The 22,059-nt window shown below is 44.4% G+C and overlaps 1 protein-coding gene across 2 annotated transcripts in view; it reads right to left on the minus strand.

Moving 5' to 3' along the window:
• Positions 1 to 544: 544 nt before the first annotated feature.
• Positions 545 to 22,059, minus strand: part of LOC129536380 (uncharacterized) — a 29,914-nt gene continuing 8,399 nt past the window's right edge. Inside the window, exons 3-9 of one of the 2 annotated variants that reach the window (XM_088828440.1) lie at positions 20,383 to 20,484; positions 19,131 to 19,232; positions 11,641 to 11,748; positions 5,371 to 5,472; positions 4,068 to 4,178; positions 950 to 1,086; positions 545 to 778 (exon numbers count right to left, since the gene is read on the minus strand). In XM_088828440.1, coding sequence (XP_088684566.1) covers positions 743 to 778; positions 950 to 1,086; positions 4,068 to 4,178; positions 5,371 to 5,472; positions 11,641 to 11,748; positions 19,131 to 19,232; positions 20,383 to 20,484 — 698 coding nt within the window. In that variant the 3' untranslated portion in view covers positions 545 to 742. Of the gene's footprint in view, positions 779 to 949; positions 1,090 to 4,067; positions 4,179 to 5,370; positions 5,473 to 11,640; positions 11,749 to 19,130; positions 19,233 to 20,382; positions 20,485 to 22,059 lie in introns of both variants that reach the window. The other variant, XM_055395249.2, reaches the window with a different exon arrangement.

The following is a 22,059-nucleotide window of genomic DNA, read 5'->3' on the forward strand; positions in this document are numbered from 1 at the left end:
GCTCCATCAGGCCTTCATCATGGCTCTTGGGTCTTTGTTGCGGCTGGTGGGCGTCTCTCTAGTTTAGGCACGTAAGCTCCAGACTGGCATGTGGGACCTTAGTTCTCTGAGCAGGAATTGAACCCATATCCCTCACATTAGAAGGCAGATTCTTAACCACCAGATCACCAACAAAGTCCCACAGCTCTTTTCTTAATGGAATATGTGGTGGGAAAGATGGTGAGACTGGAATGGTGGAGGTTGGAGTGAGAGGTCGATGACATGGGTGTTTGAAGAAAGAAGTGTGACATTGTCATCTTGGTGGTCGGGAGAGGGAATTTCCTGGGGGGGATGTGTGGATAGATATCCAGGCAGTTTTGAGTGCCTGGGCTGGTCCCAGGAAAAAGGATGAGGAGGAAACAGATCATGAATTGTGATGGATAATGAAGAAGAGAGAAGGTCCGTGGATTGGGGTTAAATACTCGTTTGCAGTGGAGGTCCTAACGTAAGTGAATTAGAAATCTTACATAGAAAGAATGACTCAGGTTGGATAATGCCATAGAAATCATTTTATTCAGAAAAAACATAATTTTAGAAGCAGTCATGCCATGAACCATCAAACAATTGCCAGAATTCAACACTTAAAACTGAGTTATTTTGGATCCACATCCTGTGATCCTGGGGTTCTGGAAAAGACAGCAAGAAAGCACAGATCTCAGAATAAAGATGACATTTGGAAACAATTACTGAAGGAGGCCAAGGTTCATTTATCATCCGAACGGACAGTGAGGTCCAGATCCTAAAACAAAAATATAATTATGTTACTTTCCAGAAATTCCTGCTCTTTGCTACCAACCAGCTTTCTATACATGCCACCCAGACACTAGCAGAGGGGTAGCTGGAGTCCCTTCTGGACTGGCAAAGGCCAGCAGGGACTCAGCCTCCCTGTAAGTAGCTCCGCTCTACTCACAGGGACCTGGCAAGATTTTCCACAACCATTGCTGCAGCATTTTTGGCCCGGGGGACAGGATCCATCTCCTGTGCAGCTTTCAGCACAAGTTCCAACCATTCCTTCTGGCACTCTTGGACACGTTCCAGGTCTCTGTTCTGCTGAAAGACAAAACAGACTTTCCATAACCCAAGCTGGCTCTATAGAAGGGAATGGGACCCAGTGCTGAGAGATAGAGAGCTTAAGAGTTTCACTTCCTGAGGGACCTCTAGCCTCTTCCCTTCTTGATGTCCCCAGTCATCCCCCTTTCTCAACTTTGGAGGCACACAGGACTGCTTTGTCTATGGGAAAACACACTGATGACCAACCGCTATAGCATCTTGGGAGAAGAGGAGAGAGCCTTGCCACTAACCACCTTCTTTTTGTTCCAGTTGAAACTAGATAATTAAGTCCCAGATCACAGTGCCAGCTTCCCACCAATTCTACACGCCTTCAGGTGCCAATGAACACTGAGTCCCACAGTGAGAAAAATCATCCGACCATCAGCAGCATCATTCTAGTACAGGGTTCTGATGACTGTATTTGGAAAGAAATAGCAGATGAAAGACAAAAGGCCAGGTTTCAAGTTTTTAAAAGGGAGCTCCCTGGCAGTCCAGTGGTCAGGACTCGGAACTCTCACTGCCATGGCCTGGTTTCAATCCTTGGTCGGGGAACTAAGATCCCCAGTCCAGTATCCAGTGCTACTCAAACTGGGTCCCATGGCCGGCAGGATCAGCATTCCCTAGGAGCTTGTTAGAAATTTGATTCTTGGGCGCCACCCCAGACCTACTGAAACTCTAGGGTTGGGGCAGAGCAATCTGGATTTAATAAGCCTTCCACCCGGAGAAGGCAATGGCAAGCCACTCCAGTACTCTTGCCTGGAAAATCCCATGGATGGAGGAGCCTGGTGGGCTGCAGTCCATGGGGTCACTAGGGGTCGGACACAACTGAGCGACTTCACTTTCACACATTGGAGAAGGAAATGGCAACCCACTCCAGTGTTCTTGCCTGGAGAATCCCAGGGACGGGGGAGCCTGGTGGGCTGCCGTCTATGGGGTCACACAGAGTCAGACCTGACTGAAGTGACTTAGCAGCAGCAAGCCTTCCACCCAGGCTATTCTTACACATGTAGGTATTGGAGAAACTCTTCTGTATATCATCCCCCAAAACAGTCTACAGTATTGAGTTGCTGCTGCTGCTGCTAAGTCGCTTCAGTCGTGTCCGACTCTGTGCGACCCTATAGATGGCAGCCCACCAGGCTCCCCCGTCCCCGGGATTCTCCAGGCAAGAACACTGGAGTGGGTTACTATTTCCTTCTCCAATGCATGAAATTGAAAAGTGAAAGTGAAGTCGCTCAGTCATGCCCGACTCTTAGTGACCCCATGGACTGCAGCCCACCAGGCTTCTCCATCCATGGGATTGTCCAGGCAAGAGTACTGGAGTGGGGTGCCATTGCCTTCTCCGACAATACTGAGTTAGGGGCATGGAAAATGCAGGCTGGATATTACTCTTGTGCATCAGGTGAAATGAGGGTCGACAATTCTCTGCTCCGTGTTGGGCAGAGACCTCCTGATCTGTGAGATTCCCTTACATACTCCTCCATCACACACACACCCCCTAAAAAACATCCAAGTGTGGTCCTTGAGCCTGAGACAATGGAGAGGTGTGTTAACAAGCTGTTCTTTGGATTACACATGCAGTCTTAACACTATAGTCTCCCTAGTTCCCAGGCCACTTTGTTGGTTGGTTGCACTGCATAGCATGTGGGATCTTATTTCCCCAACCAGTGGTTGAACCCGCAAACCCCTGCATGGGAAGCTCAGAGTCTTAACCACTGGACCACCAGGGAAGTCCCTCTCAGGCCACTTTGATGCACCCACCAAAAATTACAGCAGCAATGCTCAACCCTAGCCTTAAGAAAATAAGGGAATTGAAGATCCTATGGGGAAAGAGCACCTGCCCGCCACTGCTGGCAAGTATCAGCCTAGAACGTGAGGTAAATGGGACAATGCACAGAGTAGTTTATGATAAGCTTTAGCCATCAAGATGTATTAAAATAGAAAAATATTAAAATAGCCATATTGAGAAATATCACAAGTTGCAGAATAATACATGTGATATCATGGGGTTGCAAAGAGTCAGACACGACTGAGCAACTGAACTGAACTGAACTGATAATATTTATATAACAGTATGTGTAACTCTATCACACTTATGAAATCACATATGTATAAACTTATAAAAACAAGCAAGAAGAGATTGAAGACCAAATCAAGTTCATTATGACCTCTGGAAAGGGAAGAATGGAATGGGAAAAAAGATACTTGTTCAAGTGGTTTCAAGTGTCTTTGACGTGTTTATCTAGTGGGAGAGGGTGAGGGTGGGATGATTTGAGAGAATGACATTGAAACATGTATGTTGTCATATGTGAAATGAATCAGCAGTTCAGGGTCAATGCATGTTACAGGATACTCAGGGCTGGTGTGTGGGGATGACCCAGAGGGAGGATAAAGGGAGGAGGGAGGTGAGAGGGGGGTTCAGGAGGGGGAACTCATGTACACCTGGGGCGAATTCATGTCAATGTATGGCAAAACCAACCAATATAATATTGTAAAATAAAAAAAAATTAAAAAAAAAAGAAAAAAAATAAAGATATGAAGCAAATATGGAAAAATGTTAAAAAAAAAAAAAGAGACGAGAGGATTAGCCTAGGCAGGTGTACATACTGGTGAACTGAATGAATGGACCTGAGTGTCACACTGGTGTGTTTGGGTGTGAGACTTCAGCTAACTTGTTCATAACCGTGTTCTTTCCAGCCCTTGTGGAAGAATAATTTGGTACCCGAACGTTATTTACTTTTGTTTTAAGAGTATTTCCAGCCTTTTCAAGTTTTCAAATACTTCTAAAGCAAGATATTATCAATCTGTCTTCATGGTCTTCTAGACTTGGGAGACGGGGCATCTTTTCCTACTCTGTCAGAGGCTCTTTTGGCCCCACCATAGCAGCCTCCTCTCTCTGTGTGCAGTGGATCTGAGAGCCATTGTCCTAGCAGGGCTGAGCATTCAGTGGGTCAGGGACGTGGAAGCCTTGCAGCTCTTACCTCGCCGGTCCTGGGTGGGTGAGCAGACATGGCCACATCCATTGCTGACACACTGACTTCCTGCCGGACAGTCCCGGTGTCCTTGGCATTGGTCCAAGCAGATACCTGTCCCTAAAGAAAATCCAGCGGAAAACTGTTAAGCCTGGCAGGATAGCAGGGGAGGGCTGTGAGAAGGTTTGCTTGTTTTAAACTTTTATTCAATTCAAAAAATATAGACAAGCTATCTACATATTTTGCATGATCATGAAAGTAGTATATTTCAAAAGTTTTAAAACAAAAAGTACTCAACCATATAAAGTAAAAAGGAAGTCTCTCTTTCCCCCAAACTGTTCAGCCCATTTCCCAGGAAATATCTCCTATTTCCTGTAGCTCCTTCTGGAATCTTCTCTGCGCAAATATAAAGGCAAACACACCAATAATGCACAGATGTACACACACAATGCAAGGAGATGTTTGTCTATTAAATTACAAATACGTGGCATGAGACTATACATATTTTTGGTATTGAAAGATGTCTTCATTAGGCAATTTAGCAATGTATATCAAAAGCTTTCAAATGTAATTTGGTCATTCCATGTTTAGGAATTTATCCTATGAAATGTGATTTAACTCAAGGACATTCATCTTGTATTTGTTATTAAAAAAATAACTCAAAACGATAGATTATCTGATTCTTCAATAGTAGAAGAGGACATGGAAATAAGGCATATCCACATACTGGGAAACAATGAAGCTTTTAAAAATGTGTGATAGAATTGTGTTTATTGATTAGGGATGGTCTATGACGCCATATTTGTAAAAATCATATATCCTGGATTTTTGTTGGTTTGTTTGTATGTCTGTCTCTGCTACTATGAGATCTTTAAAGAGGCAGATCTCCGCTTTGCTATCTCCCAGCACTCAGCACAGTTCCAGGCATGCAGTAACCACAAAAATCAACATCTGTTCCCTGTGAAATATGAAAAAATAAAATGTGTGCGTATGAAATATGGAAGCTTTTACTGTAAATGCTAACATGGTTATCTGAGTAATGGGATCGTGGATCATTTATCTTTCTAATTAGTAGTATTTCTGAGTTTTTTTTTATAACAAACATTATAAGTTGTATAACAAAATAAAAGAAGGAGTTTCAAAAAGTTAGGACACAGCTCTGTGACATGCTTTTCCCTCCGGAAGGACAAGCCTGAATGTGGAGACGGTGGGAATTAACCATCTAAGGAGGGAAGTTGGGGCAGAGCTAAGCACACAGTATCTCCCTGGGTTGTGTGGGGTTTGGGGACCTGGGCAGGGCTAGTGTTTTTACCTGATGTGCGGACTGGAGAGCAGACACGACTGCATCCCTTCCTGATACATCGTTCTCCAGCCCCACAGTCCCAGTTTCCTTGGCAGTGTTGCACACAGATTCCTAACATCAGAAAAGGATCAGTGAGTTGGTGGGAATGTAAATTAGTACAGCCACTGTGGAGAACAGGATGGAGGTCACTGTAACCAGTGGCCTTTTGGTTCAAAGGAAAGCCTCCTCTTTAAGCGACTTGGCTGAATTTGCTGCTTGTGCTTCTAGAGTCACATGGCTCAGTGGTAAAGAATCCTCCTGCCAATGCAGGAGATGAAAGAGACACGGGTTTGATCCCTGGTCAAGGAACTAAGATCCCACATACCTTCTGGCCAAAAAAACCCCAACATAAAACAGAAGCAATGTTATAACAAATTCAATAAAGACTGATTATTTAAAATAATCTTCTAAAAAATAATTTAAAAAAAGAAAGAAAATCACTCAGAGGAACAAAGGTTTGATCTAAGGATCTTGCTTGAGGGCAAAGTGGGGAAAAATTGGGGATATAACTTGTTAAGGGACCTCTCAAATTTTCTTCTGATGCCGCTGCGCAGAGAATTGAGCAGAATGGTTGCTAGGGAGATGGCGGCAGGGGTGGGGGTGGGGTGGGGTACGGGGTAGGATGCCCTGAAAGAGTGAGCCAAATTAAAGGGAATGTGCAACCAGAGCCTTTTTAGGGGATGGGGAATGGGGTCCCAGAAGTAGAGGGCAAGAGGAGGAAATGTCAAGTCCCGGCAGCCTGCAGGGAAATGGACATCTCTGATCAACAGTGAGACTGGCACCCCTGTGGCTTTGAGAAACCAAGCTGATGTGGGCACCAGCTCACCACCAGTGAGTTTGGCTGGGAGACCTTGGCTTGGGGTTCTGGTCAGAGGCCCCCAGGCCTGACGGGAGGAGAGTTCAGGTCCCACGTTTCCAGCTCCTGGCTCCTGTCTCAAGGATGGTCTAACCTTGCACACCTTAATTCTCTGGTCTGGTGGGACTGTTCCATAAATGAGCTCATCTCCTGTAAGATTTCCAGAGCTTTCCCATTAAAGGAAGAGAAGAGCAAGTAATCCCTGCGAAAGCGCTGCAAGTTGAGTCTGTGTGCTCTCACCAGCTTCCTGTAGCATCTATTTCTTCTCCAGGATAGATTTGTCATTTGTGATGTGGAGTTTCTTACACAAAGAAAGTCATCTGAGAGTAGAGACTGATCCACAGCCAGCAGACTATGTGTCAAAGCTGAGTCTCACCTGTTCCTTTCCAATTTTTATTCCATTTCCCTCTTCTGGGTGACCCGAATTAAATTAGCCTTGTTTAGAGGGATAAAAGGTGTCGGTGGAGTGGACACTAAGATTCTTTTTGCTTGTCCCAGCTTCCATGAGTTCAGGCACAGGGTGGCCCCATGCAAGGAGTCACTGGTTATCTGAGCACATATGCTTTGCCAGAAGTTTATACTGTGAAAATGCGTTAAGGAAACCTAACTCAAAATCAGAGTGGGCATGGGAGGAGAGTTTGGGGGAGAATGGATACATGCATACGTGTGGCTGAGTCTCTTTGCTGCCTACTGTAATATTCAGTTCAGTTCAGTTCAGTTCAGTCGCTCAGTCGTGTCCGACTCTCCACGACCCCATGAATCACAGCACGCCAGGCCTCCCTGTCCATCACCAACTCCCGGAGTTCACTCAAACTCATGTCCATCGAGTCGGTGATGCCATCCAGCCATCTCATTCTCGGTCGTCCCCTTCTCCTCCCGCCCCCAATCCCTCCCAGCATCAGAGTCTTTTCCAGTGAGTCAACTCGTCGCATGAGGTGGCCAAAGTATTGCAGTTTCAGCTTTAGCATTGCTAATCAGCTATTGTGTTGTGTTAGTTGCTCTGTCCTGTCTGACTCTTTGCAACTCCACAGACTATAGTTCTCCAGGCTCCTCTGTCTGTGGAATTCTCCAGGTAAGAATACTGGAGTGGGTTGCCATGGCCTCCTTCAGAGATCTTCCCAACCCAGGGATCGAACCCAGGTCTCCCGGATTGCAGGCAGATTCTTTACTGTTTGAGCCACCTGGGATTCCAATCAGCTATATTCTAATACAAAATAAAAAGTTCAGAAAACAAATAGAGTGAGGAGACCACGAAGGGAGGGCTCGCACACAGATACCACTCAAGGCAGCTTGTGTTCTCCAGCAGGAAAGAGGAAGATTTCCCGTTGGCTGACAATTGGGAGCCGCCCTTGCCTGCAGCCAATGAGAAGCCACCACCACTTCGGAGTTTCACTTTCCTCCGATGAACTGTTCAAAACAACCCTTCCCAACTTTCTCCTGTGCTCTATAAAAGTGCTGCTCTGCTTTGCTCTCCTGACTTGCCTCTAGTTTACCACATTTTTCTTGTCTCCAATTCTAAGTCCTCTGCTAATTCTCAAAAAAACTTGATTTTGCTGGCTGAATTGCTTACCATTTTCTTGTAAAAGGCTGACAATACTGTATAAAGTCATATATTTCATTTAGTCCTCACACAATGCAGTAACCGAGATATCATTTTCTGGGTTTCCTTGATGTGGAACTGAGGGTAATAAAATATTACATACGGACTTCTCTGGCGGTGCAGTGGACGGGCGTCCGCCTGTCAATGCATGAGATATGTGTTCTTATCACTGGTGGGGGAAGGTCCCACATGCCATGAAACAAGGAAGCCCATGCACCACAACTGCTGGGTCTGTGTGCTAGAGCCCAAGAGTGACAGCTAATGCACTGGCGTGCTGCAACTACTGAAGCCTGAGCACTGAGAGCCCCTGCTCTGCAACAAGAGAAGCCACGACAATGAGAAGCCCACACACCACAGCTAGAGAAAACCCATGCAAAGCAAAGAAGACCCAGTGCTGTCAAAAATAAAATAAATAAAGCAATGAATTTTTTTAATTACATGCCTTTCCCCAGGGCCCCCAGAACAACATTTTGAAATAAATTCCTAGTTGCATAAGGGGTTGCCTTACTTACAGTGTTTCCTGTTACGCCATTCTTTTCCCTACTGTTAATTTTTTAAGAAAGTACGTGCTGTGGTCAGGACCAAATACAGATCTACATTAGCTCATTGAGCCATCACCATATCCTCTGACATAGGTGTTGACCCATATCACAGCAGAGGAACTTGAAATTCAGTAACTTGCCCTGAACCCCACATTGGTGAGCTGCAGAGGTAGAATTTGAAGTTTCTGGAGCCTTGCCTTCCGCTTCCATCTATGCCAAGAACAGACCTGGGGTCAATCCTGACTCAGCCACTCACTGGTTTTATAACCATGAGCAATTTATGGTCACTTAGACCCAAGAAACTTCAGTTTCTTCATCCAGCATAATAAGGAGATATGTAAAATCTAGTGAGAAGAACCAGCATTGAAGTATTGCTTAGAATAGCAACAGTAAACAAAATCCCACCTGAAATGTTCACTAGAAGGTGATTTACTGAGGTGATATGCTGCTGCTGCTGCTGCTAAGTCACTTCAGTCGTGTCCGACTCTGTGTGACCCCATAGACGGAAGCCCACCAGGCTCCCCCGTCCCTGGGATTCTCCAGGCAAGAACACTGGAGTGGGTTGCCATTTCCTTCTCCAATGTGTGAAAGTGAAAAGTGAAAGTGAAGTCGCTCAGTCGTGTCCGACCCTTAGCGACCCCACGGACTGCAGCCTACCAGGCTCCTCCATCCATGGGATTTTCTAGGCAAGAGTACTGGAGTGGCTTGCCATTGCCTTCTCCGTGAGGTGATATAGTATATCTTATATGGTGGGATAGAGTAAATTTAGTTAAATAAATAAATTTGTTAAATTTAATAATTAAATATGTGAAATAAAGTAAAATTAACTATATTAAGTGTTGACAGTGAAAGATGTTCCCATAAAACTTAAGTGACAGAAAAGTATGGGGTGACTTTTGGGGGTTAAAAATATAATAATGGTGAACTGAAGGGAAGTGAAGTTGCTCAGTCGTGTCCGACTCTTTGCGACCCCATGGACTGTAGCCTACCAGGCTCCTCCATCCGTGGGATTCTCCAGGCAAGAGTACTGGAGTGGGTTGCCATTTCCTTCTCCAAGGATCTTCCGAACCCAGGGATTGAACCCGGGTCTCCCACATTGGAGGCAGACGCTTTAACCTCTGAGCCCCTCTTCCCATAATAATAAGGATAAATATTATTAATATTTAATAAATGTAAATAATAAGTATAATGCTGTAGAAATGTTCATTATTTTCTAGGCAGTCAAAATATTATGATTATATAAGAATTGTGAGAGAGCTTATTCTTAGGTAGATTGATAAGGAGTTTGGGGCTCTCCAGGAGGAGAAAAGGACAAACTTTTTTTTTTTACATTTCTGTGTCTTAATCACATAAGTTGTTTTTGCTTAACCTCTAAGATTTCTCCTTTTATTAATAACCTTATTAATAAATAACCTCCTTATTTCTCCTCTATTTCTCCTAAGACTAACTTTCATTAAGCCCAGAGCTAATGGTCTTTTGGGGGGTTCCAAAATCACTGCAGATGGTGACTGCAGCCATGAAATTAAAAGGTGCTTGTTCCTTGGAAGAAAAGTTATGACCAATTTAGGCAGCCTATTAAAAAGCAGAGACTTTACTTTGCCAACAAAGGTCTGTCTAGTCAAAGCTATAGTTTTTCCAATAGTCATTATGGATGTGAGAGTTGGACCATAAAGAAAACTGAGTGCCAAAGAATTGATGCTTTTGAACTGTGGTGTTGGAGAAGACTCTTGAGAGTCTTTTGGACTTCAAGGAGATCCAACCAGTCCATCCTAAAGGAGATCAGTCCTAAGTGTTCATTGGAAGGACTGAAGTTGAAGTTGAAACTCCAATACTTTGGCCACCTGATACGAAGAGCTGACTCATTTGAAAAGACCCTGATGCTGGGAAAGATTGAGGGCAGGAGGAAAAGGGGACGACAGAGGATGAGATAGACATGACTTGATGGACATGAGTTTGAGTAAACTCCGGGAGTTGGTGATGGACAGAGAGGCCTGGCGTGCTCTAGTCCAATGGGTTGCAAAGAGTCGGACACGACTGAGCAACTGAACTGAATGGTTACACAACACACAAGCACATCTTGGTCAAGAAGAAGAAGAAGAAGTGAAGTCACTCAGTCGTGTCCGACTCTTTGCGACCCCATGGACTGTAGCCTACCAGGCTCCTCCATCCGTGGGATTCTCCAGGCAAGAGTACTGGAGTGGGTTGCCATTTCCTTCTCCAGGGGATCTTCCGAACCCAGGGATCGAACCTGGGTCTCCCGCATTGGAGGCAGATGCTTTAACCTCTGAGCCCCTAGGGAAGCCCAACGGTATGTTTTTTCTTAAGCTCTGTACTGATGATTATATAAAACAATGTATCTTGCCTGAGGACGTGTTTCTCCTTCTTAACAAAAACCTTCTGACTGATCCTGTTCTCTTAAGATGCCTACTGTGGGAGTGAGTTTGGTAAGACCTTTCTATTGTTAGTAACCAATGCAAAAAAAGTATATAAAGCCCCACTCAAACTAGTAAGCGGGACACTCTCTACCTGCTTCTGATGTCTATGTCAGAAGCGTTCCCTATCACTTTTTCACTGTAATAAAGCTCTGCTACACAAAAGCTGAGTGATCAAGCCTTGTCTCTGGCCCTGGATCAAAATTCTCTTCTATGGACGCCACAGATCCTACACCGTTCACCATAAGCTATCAATTGTTCAGTCACTAAGTCATGTCCAACTCTTTTTGACTCCATGGACTGTAGCCCGCCAGGCTCCTCTGTCCTGGGATTTCCCAGGTAAGAATAGTGGAGTGGGCTGCCATTTCCTTCTCCAGGGGTTTCTCCCAGACCAGGGATCAAACCTGTGTATTCTGCATTGGGAGGCAGACTCTTTACCACTGAGACACCAGGGAAGTCATAAAAGCATACCATATATACATATGTAAAACAATTATATCATAATCATAGTGTATATGTATATATGCATACACATATATATAGGCTCATAATTAGTTTCTGATTTTTATATAACGAGTATGACTTATAAAAAAAAAAAAGGAAATGATTAAGGGTCTTTTTAAGGGATCTTTATTGATGAGATGCTGGGCACCTGGCCCTCTGACATGTTTTCCCCCTATAAGGGCAAGAGTGGAGGAAGGGGCCCCAAGAACATTGATGGGTTTCTGTCAGCAGCACAGTTTTGAAAAGGCCAGGCAGGGCTAGCCTGGCACACCTGGTGAGGGATCCAGGCAGGGCTCTTTGTCTTACCTATTGATTCTTCCAGTGTGGGGGAGCAGACCCGGTTACAGCCTTTGCTGACGCACCGTCTTCCAGCTCCACAGTCCTGATCTCTGAAGCACTGGGACTCACAGATGCCTGCGAGAGAAGATGCATCAAAAACTTCAGTCTCAGAAGTAGGTGCTAGGAAGGGCTGCAGCAGAGAATAAATGGAACCCTTCTTAAGAGGCAGCATCTGCATTTTATCACTTTAACAAATTATGTAATTTACAAAATGTCTACTATGGCAAAAAAGTTCACAATCTATACAGAATTTTACAGCTTAAAGACTGCTTTCACAGTGTACACGACCTAACGGAGATGATATTATTCAGAGATGCTGCTCCCATGTATCTTTTCGTTCCTGATTCTTCCTAGTTTCTGGCTTTCCAATCCCCACCCACAACCACCACCTCATCGAGTCAGTGGCAACCTCTGCTTTGTGGGGAAGGCACACCAGCCTGAAATAAAAAGGCCGGGGTTTGGCAGTGAGCTTTGAATTAGGCTTTGTTGAATTAGACAACAGGCTCTGCTGAGAGAGAAACGATTTTCTAAATTTCAGAAGCGCCTCTTTACTTATACAAGGCTTAGAAATCTGAGCAGAAAGAAGACGCTGGAGGTTATGTGAATTCTCATCCCATAGAAAATAGGAAAGTCCTTATGGTCAATGAGGAAGAGAGGGTAAGGTAGGGGGCATCAGAAAGGAAGGAGAGAGTGGGGAGGCAGAGAGAGAGGGAGGGAGAAAGAGGAGGAGAAAGGGAGAAAATATTCATGGAAACAAACATAAACTTGACCTTTTTGTTTCACTCCTAAGAAACGTATTCTACAGGAAACATTTCCACTGATGGACAAAACTATAAAATCACGTTCATTATACCATCCTGGGCAACAGCAAAAAAATGTCAAGCAAATAAAACGACCATCAAATGGGAACTGGTTAAATGAATTAAAGTAAATGTATTCACTAGTCATCAGTTCAGTTCAGTTGCTCAGTCGTGTTCGACTCTTTGCGACCCCATGAACCGCAGCACACCAGGCCTCCCTGTCCAACACCAACTCCCGGAGTTCACTCAAACTCATGTCCATCGAGTTGGTGATGCCATCCAGCCATCTCATTCTCTGTCGTCCCCGTCTCCTCCCAGCCCCAATCCCTCCCAGCATCAGAGTCTTTTCCAGAGAGTCAACTCGTCGCTATAACCCTAAAATTATGGAATCTGTCTGGGTGGACACGGGAAAATATCCACAACTCATGTTAAATTGTAAAAGACATATGTTCATGCAGGGCTTCCCTGGTGGCTCAGATGGTAAAGAATCTGCCTGCAATGTGAGTTTGATCCCTGGGTTGGGAAGATCCCCTGGAGGAGGGCAGGGCAACACACTCCAGTATTCTTGCCTGGAGAATCCCTGCAGACAGAGGAGCCTGGCGGTCTACAGTTGCGAAGAATCAGACACAACTGAGTGACTAAGCATAGCACAGCACATATGTCATGCATGATAGGATACTTTATACAAGTGAATAGGATATATGCTAATTTGGAGGCCACAATAGAGGGCTTGTGCTCATTTCAGTATGGTTCACAGACAGAGCCAGGTTCTCTCTCATTGTCTATGTGGCTACAGGTAAGTCTTTTCACTACTGTAAGCCTTGGTTCCCTTGTATGTATAACAATATCTGTTACTACTTTACTTCCGAGATTTAAAAGCAACAATCTCAGAACATGCCTGGAAAATAGCAGGAACTCAGAATTTGATGTTTCTTCCCACAGTGACTATGTATCTGTCAAGGAATCAGTTAATGCACGAGGTTGGTAAATCCTTCCAGACACCAAGTATTGTCAAATAGTAGACACTGCCAGTTTTCAAACACACGTGGAAACTGCTGCACTCAGTAAATTACTCAACAGTTTAACAGCATCACTGAGTTAACTGGGTAATCAACCACCATGCAGACTGCCTGACACTTTTTACATAATTCCATTGTGCTCATGGGGCGATTTTGAACATTTGAATCCAAACACTTTAAAGTGTTCAGGTCTCTAGGTTGGACTGAAGGCTTGTTAATTGTCCTCTGAACAGAGACCAAGGTGAAAACAGGGGAGGGCCCATGGCAAGGCTGGGATTTCACTGGAGATTTCTGGACTCCGGATAGCCTGGTTTTTCATAATCACATGAGAGTGATGCCCCCTTTCGATGAAGGGCATCTCTGAAATGGCGCATGTGTGGCTCCCACACTGCCAGGGTCTTTTTCTACCATTTAGTGAGCCCTTGGCAACCCACTCCAGTAGTCTTGCCAGGAAAATGCCGTGGACAGAGAAGCCTGGCACGCTACAGTCCATGGGGTCGCAACGAGTCAGACACGACTGAGGACTTCACTTTTTCTCCTTCACTTTGTTATCGCACCAGTTCTAGGCAAGTGACTCACATCCGTGATCTCATTATTTTTCACAGGATCACTAGGAGATGGGCCTTCTTAATCTCAGTGTACGGAAACTGAGACTCTGGGAGCTTGAGTAACTTCCACAAGACCCCAGAGCTAGAAAAAAGCAGACACAGAATCTGGGAAGTCTGCTTCGAAAGAAAGATTTGAAAAGAAGCTTCCTTGTTACCGCTGCCACCTCTCTGTAGCACTAACATCTGTGTTCACCCACGATCCAGGATGGAAGGAGCAGAAAGCTGCTTCAATCAGAAGATCTTCTCAGGATGGCGCTTTGGACCCTGGCTAAGGGAAGGGAGGGGGCTGTGGAGGAAGGCAGCCAGCCAGACGGGGAAATCCCACTGGGACAGGGCCCACTTGCTCCAGTTGGGACTTTCAGAAAAAAGAACAGAACACACCACACCAGATGCGGGTCCTTTCTGTTCAGCGTTCTGTGCCTTGAGGAAATGAAGAATGAGACAGAAGTGGGTAAATGATGACGAAGAGTTCCTCCTGCAGGGAGGCTATAGAAAAGTATTCAGAGTTTTTCAAGTTGAGGGCACCAGCTTTGCCATGTGTTAAGAGGTCACATAACTTTTCTGAGCTCAAATTTCTATGTCTAGGAAATGAGTGTGACATGACAACTTAAAGATGCTATGAGGAATCAAGGCACTCAGATTTCCCCCTCACCCACTCCACCCAGGGCCGCCATGTATGGTTCCACAGGTTGTGCACTGCACAATTCTGTCTGGTGACCGGAAGAGCAGGACTGTAGTCCACCCCATCTGCATCCTGAAGCCTTCCACCTGGGCACTGCCTCCACCCAGAGAGAAGGGCGATGTTTCCATATGGATAAAGGTATTTGGCCACCAAACTGAGCACCCGCTGGACTCTGTCCACTGTAAGGCCTTTTACTCATTCCCACAAAGGTGGCCTTTGAGCTAGTGGTGATTTCCATCCATCCTGACTCGCTCAGCCAAAAGCCAAGTGGATGTCTGTCTGTGCTAATGCTCCCTCCCGACCAAGGGAGCCTCGGGGAAGGTGCATATCTGGCACTGATCCTTCACTTGTTTCTGGGCTACCATTTATTGAGCACTGACTAAGTGCCAGGCACCTGGCTACATATTTAGCACAATCTCATTTAATCCTCGGAGAAGGCAATGGCACCCCACTCCAGTACTCTTGCCTGGAAAATGCCATGGATGGAGGAGCCTGGTAGGCTGCAGTCCATGGGGTCTCTAAGAGTTGGACACCACTGAGCGACTTCACTTTGACTCTTCACTTTCATGCATTGGAGAAGGAAATGGCAACCCACTCCAGTGTTCTTGCCTGGAGAATCCCAGGGACGGGGGAGCCTGATGGGCTGCCATCTATGGGGTCGCATAGAGTCGGACACGACTGAAGCAACTTAGCAGCAGCAGCAGCATTTAATCCTTCGAATGACCCTGTGAGATAGGGACTATTATCCTTGTTTTAGGATGAGTAACTTGCTCCCAACTCAGAGCTGGGAAAAGGAGGGGCCAGGGTTTGAATGCGGTCTGTGTGACTGCGAGCCTCCTCATTACCCTCTACTGCTGCGAAGCCTCTCTGGAGCTAGCAGCCATGTTCTCATGTGAGCCGGGACAGTGATGTCAGCTCCAGGACCGGCCTTCCCCATCAGAAGCCCCAGGGCCTCCTGTCCTAGCTCTGCAGAGAGGGGCTGTGCGGGTCAGGAGGGGAGTCCCAGGGGAAGCCCCATCAGCCAGCCAGACGTGGGGAAACATCTGCCCTGGGACAGAGGCGGCTGCTCCAGTTCACCTTGCAGAGAACAGGACAAAATCTGAGCAGGAAGGAGATGTCCTAAGCGGGCAGCATGGCTCTGAGAATGAGTCAGAATGTGGCCAGCAGCTGCCACGCCAGGGACACACACTTGTGGCCACTTCATGCAAAGATGCAGGGTGGGTTTTTTCCTTATAGTTTAAATATGGAGGAAAATACAGGCCACATGGATAACGTCCCTTCCTTGTTACTTCTTTGGGACGCAGTGTGATCATTTGGGAAGTACTCTGGCATTGGGTATGAAGAGACTGCTGCTGCCTTAACTGCCTGATATAGGAGGAGCACATTATCTCCCTGAGGCCCAGTATCCAAGCACTTGAAATGCAGGTAATAAGATTTACTTCTTGAAGTTGTAATGAAGATAAAATGCAAAAGCAGGTCTACAGACATTTCTACCCTATCCCCTTTAGCCAGTACTGTGTTATGATTTGGAGAAGGAAATGGCAACCCACTCCAGTACCCTTGCCTAGAAAATCCCATGGACGGAGGACTGGGCAGGTCATGCAATGGTCAGTGGCAGCCAGCAGATGGCGCCACGGTAGCTCACACTACAGACCTAGCTCCCAAGCCAGGCACCCCGGCATCTCCCTTCCTGGAGCTGGGGCACTGTTAAGGCACCCCTTGGTGTCACTGTCTGCATTGTAAGCCAGGTGACTTAAAGAAGAGGGTGGGCACAAATCTCGGTAAAATGAGAAAGAGGAACAAAATATATTTGGTTCATTATTAAGTTTCCTCATCTGGAAAATGGAAGTGAGATGAATACCTACATCTTTCATACCTAAAGTTCTCAAGATTAAACAAAAGAATGAACTTTGAAAAGACCTGACACAGAGGGGTTGCCAAATATGAGTTTTCCCCTCTTTTCCTATTCTTTGGGATGCCAACTCATTGCAAAGGATCATTGAAATAATCCCTAAGAATTGTATTTCATAAACATCACTCATGTTGTTTTAAAATTGCGTGTAGTTTAAAACAATAAATTAATATGAAATTATTATCATTGTCAAACAGTGAAAACTTAAACTACCTGCAACATTTTAAAGTTCATGAAACTTTTTGACCTAAACAATACATCCTTAGAAAATAAAATTAGCCAAGTATGTTTGAATTTAAAAAAATAAGCAAACACACATGCCCTTTGAGTCAGCAATATCACTTCTAGGAATGTTTCCTAAGGAAAGAATCAAGTTATACATGTAAAGATTTAGTTCCAAGGGGATCCTTTGATAGAAAAGTATTAGAGAATTTGAAAAGTCCATTGATTAAGGATTAGTAAACAAAATGTGGTATATTTACAATAAAAATGATTTGAAGTCTTAAAAAAAATAAAGTTGTATAACACATGCCCAAGCTTGTGGTGAACTATTCACTACATATTACTGAGTGTTAAAAGATAAAGGAAAATTTAAAAATATATTTGTGGAGGGTGATGCCATGATTGTTTGGCACCATACCCCCTGAATATATATTTGGAAGAATATGAATATACATGTAACTCTGTTTATCTCCGGATAATAAGATTACAGGCACGTCTTTCATCAGTTTGTTCTGTGCAGGCATGTTAAGTTGTCCTACTCTTTGCGACCCTATGGACTGTATTCTCCATTCAATCCAGGGATTGAACCTATATCTCTTATGTCTCCTGCATTGGCGGGTGGGTTCTTTACTACTAGTACCACTTGGGAAGCACAATTTGTTCTGTAGTTCCTGACTTTTCTGTAGTAAGTATGTGTTTCACGTGAAAAATGAAGATTCAGTAGTGGTCTGTGGAAAGAGTCTATGAAATTGCTATATGCTGTGACAGTCTACCTATTAAAAATCAGGGAGGACAAAGAAAAGAACATATGAAAAGCAGAGTAAGCTTGGTAAGTAACTTAACTTGATTCAGGGGAAATGAAAGGATATTGCTTAACGTCAGCTGCTGGGGGCAGAGTGGAGACGAAGGAAAGGAGGAAATTAGCTAATTTTATTATGTGTGTAACTCATAGTAGGAAACCTATAGATGATAATTAAAAAAAGAGGGGGACCAAAGGGAAGACTCTTGAGAGTCCCATGGACTGCAAGATCACACCAGTCAATACTAAAGGAAATCAACCCTGAATATTCATTGGAAGGACTGATGCTGAAGCTGAAGTTCCAACACTTTGGGTACCCGATGTGAAGAGTCAACTCATTAGAAAAGACCCTGAGTCTGGGAAAGATTGAGGGCAAGAGGAGAAGGGGGTACAGAGGATGAGATGGTTGGATGGCATCACCAACTCAATGGAGTTTGAGTAAACTCTGGGAGATAGTGAAGAACAAGCAAACCTGGCACGAGCAGTCCATGGGGTTGCAAAGAGTTGGACACAACTTAGCAACTGGACAATAGCAAAAGGTAGTACTCTAGGGTCTTGGTATAAGGTAACTATCAGAACAAAACCCACAACGCTTTATAAATGCAAAGCATGCAGTAAGAGACAGGGAAAAGGAGCGATAGAAGACACAAATAAAATAGGCTATATAATCAGTGACTATACATCTGATAAATATATTCGCAACAGGAAATAAAATAGCAACCAAGAAAGGTAAGACAAACCTCATGTATCTCTTTCAGAGATGTATATAAAAATAATATGTAATAAAATGATGTCCAGAATTTTCTTGAAAATATCAGGGGATGAGGGAAGGTGGGTGGGATTAGATTTGAAATAAGGATGACCATATGTTGATAATGGTTGAAACTGGGTGATGGGTACATGGCCTCTCATTCCACAATGTGTCTGCTTTGCATGAAGAATTTCCCAAGATAAAAAGTGACACTTAAATCTGCTTAGGGACATTCAAAATACCGTAATGAGTAAAAAAATGTGCAATCACTAACATGTCCATACACAGACAGAGAGTAAGTGTGGAAAGATTAACAATGATGTTTCTCTGGGTGATGATATTGTGGGTGTCACTTATATGGTTATGTAGTTTTAGCTGTAGAGTCTTGTTTTGCAACCATAAATATATATTTGGGGGGAGAGGATAAAAAGAAGAGTTGTTCTTAAAAAGAAGTGCCCAGGCTGAAAAAAGTTGACAATTAAGAATGCAATGAGATCGTGATGGAAGAGTCCTAAAGGTCTCCTTTTTAAAAATATTTTATGATGAAAGCGTTCAAAATCATACTCAAGAGCTAATTACTACTGAACAATTGTTGAAAAGTTGGGCAGAACAAAGCATTTATTTCTGATGGGACCAGGACATCATGCAGGGCTCTCAGCCTTACTTGCTTGCAGGGCTGGTGAGCACACGTGGCCACAGCCATTGCTGACGCACTTCTCTCCTGCCGCACAATCCTGGTCTTCTCGGCACTGCTCCACACAGATACCTTCATGGTTAGAAAAGACTGGATTGAGACACTTAAGCTAAATAAACACTTATAAATGACCATGGCATGACAACAGCTGCGTATACTTAGATCTAGGACTTCGCTATTTAAATATGATCTGACATAGAACCTCATCTGACCCTTCTAGGAAATAATAGCTGAGGTATTTGCAGGGGTATTTGGAGAAATGCCTTAGGACTGAAGTCTTCGAAGGAAAGAAAGATGCAAGGATAGCAGGTTAATGGTAACCCCAATGATCTTTAACCAGTAGGTTTTATTTTTGGTATTTTATAGATGAGGCCATTGAGAGATTGTCTGGTCCATGGCAGAGTTGAGTCCAGTTCTTTGCCTTTAAAGCACATGCGCCTTTTTCTATACAATTCAGTGAAATTAACCTTGAATATAGAGTTGAGCCCCTAAAGGTCCAGAAATTATTTCTGAAGCAAGTAGAGGATTTGCTGCTGCTAAGTCACTTCAGTCGTGTCTGACTCTGTGTGACCCCATAGACGGAAGCCCACCAGGCTCCCCCGTCCCTGGGATTCTCCAGGCAAGAACACTGGAGTGGGTTGCCATTTCCTTCTCCAATGTGTGAAAGTGGAAAGTGAAAAGTGAAAGTGAAGTCGCTCAGTCGTGTCCCCGACCCTTAGCGACCTCACGGACTGCAGCCTACCAGGCTCCTCCATCCATGGGATTTTCTAGGCAAGAGTACTGGAGTGGCTTGCCATTGCCTTCTCCGAGTAGAGGATTTACTGGATTCTAATCCCTAAAGAAGGTCTCAATGTGACTTTTTGATACTCATAGAGACAGAATTTAAAGATGGAGGCAGCCCTGGAAGCTGCATCAAAACCTTTGGCAAAAGAACAACATCTCATCCAACAATCACATCAGCACCACCAAGGGAATTCTCACTGTGGGTCCTGCCACGGGGTTGACCTGCCTCTGCCCCCTCACGATTCATCTCTTTCCAGCTCACTTTATCATCTGTACCTGGGTGACTGAGGTATGGCCTGGGCAAGTGAAGAGAGGCTGGACTAGACAAGTGACTCCAGATACAATGATTATCATAAACACCTCAGGCATTCCGGCATCAGAACACAACATTCACTTAAGTCTTCCAGGACAGAGCAGGGTGGAGAAAGTCAGGACTCACCTGCTCTCATCAGCGGGGAGCAGGTTCGCCGACAGCCGTCCTGGATGCACTGTTTTCCTCTCCCACAGTCCCTGTCTTCACCGCACTCGCTGCTGCAGATGGCTGATGAGCGGAAACATGTGGTTAAAATCTCTTCTCTTACAACCTCAAAATAAATACTTCAAATGCCTTTATAATACCATTCAAAAGCCATCAGTTCCCTAGAAATACATGTATCTAGTTATGTGCAGAAAACTACACAATATGACAAAAAAAAAATTTTAACTATCTTATGAATGCAGAGAGATGCCATGTTCTTGGATGAAAAGATATGGTGTTCTAGAGATATCAGTTTCTTTCCCAAATTGAAATTTAATACAGTCCCAGTCAAAATTGTAGAAGGATTGGTCACAAAAAGGCATAAGCTGACTCTGAAATTTTATATGAAAGTTCACCACAACCAACAATTATCAAGATAAGAATCGAGATAAGTTTAGCAAACTTGCAGGTCTGAAATGTTGTTGGATGAACGGGGCTCTCTGTATGAAAAAAAAGAAAACTTATCTCCTACCTCACACCACACAACAAATCTGTTCAAGTGAGTTAATAGATTTAACAGAAAGGTATAGCAATAAAGCTTCTAGAAAATGCTATAAAAGGTAGCGTCAGGACCTTGAGATAGGCAAATATTTCTTAAATCTTACAGAAATGTTACTGGCCATGAAAATAGGTAGTGTAAGGTCTAAAGAACGGGCGCCACAGGCTGTAAGAAAAATAGCCCAGACACTGAAGAAAAGTAACAGGCTTTAATAGCAGTGCGCTCTCGGGTAGAACCCACTGACCGCAAGAGTGGCCACGAGGAGTTCTGCCCCGAACAAAGGCAGAGTGCGATTTTTATGTCTTCAGGGCAGGAAGTGACATCATATAACCTGGACAGGCCTAAATAAGGAAAAGCTCGGGAACGCGAGATTGTGAATGGTCAGCTAGTCGAGGTGGCGAGACCAGGCTGGTCACTCTGGAGGTCAGGAAGGAGCGCAGATCTCGGCAGAGGGTTATTACGTCAGAGATTCTTCAGCGGTTTGGCGGGACTTTTTCCCTCCGGTGGGAGATGAAGAGGGGAAGAAGGAGCCAAGATGGCCACCAGGAAGGGGAAGCCAAGAAGGCCACCAGGGTCCGACCTTACAGGTAGATGTTATCTCATTTAAATTATGAACTTTTCTTCATTGAATGACAACATTAAGATAGAGAAATACAAGCCTGATTGAGAGAAAATGTTTATAATACACATATACAACAAACAAGTTGGATCCGGAATTCCTTACAAGTCAATAGTAACAATTCATAACCTAAGAGAAAAACGGGGAAAGGATTGAGCAGACACTTTATAAAGGAGATAACTGGAAGCTGTGAGACAAAAATCGTATCAGATTCTGGGAAGGTGGTTATAATTGTGCAGATTGGCATAGTTTTGGAAACTTCTAGAATCTCCCCATAAAAACAGAGCAATCAAAATAGCACAATTCAAAACACATAGACAACAGACCTGTAGAACAAGATATCCCCTCAACCTCCAAAACATGAGTGGGTGGAAGGAGACAAAACATCATCTTCCACCAGACCAATGAGGTGTCTGCATCTGTGCAGAAATCTGAGGAAAGCAATAAGGTGACTGGTGGAGAAGCCTGGGGACATCATTCC

The sequence above is a fragment of the Moschus berezovskii genome, chromosome 20 (genome assembly GCF_049115385.1).
Source record: "Moschus berezovskii isolate FMDL1 chromosome 20, NW_MosBer_1.0, whole genome shotgun sequence".
In the NCBI taxonomy this organism is placed as follows: domain Eukaryota; kingdom Metazoa; phylum Chordata; class Mammalia; order Artiodactyla; family Moschidae; genus Moschus; species Moschus berezovskii.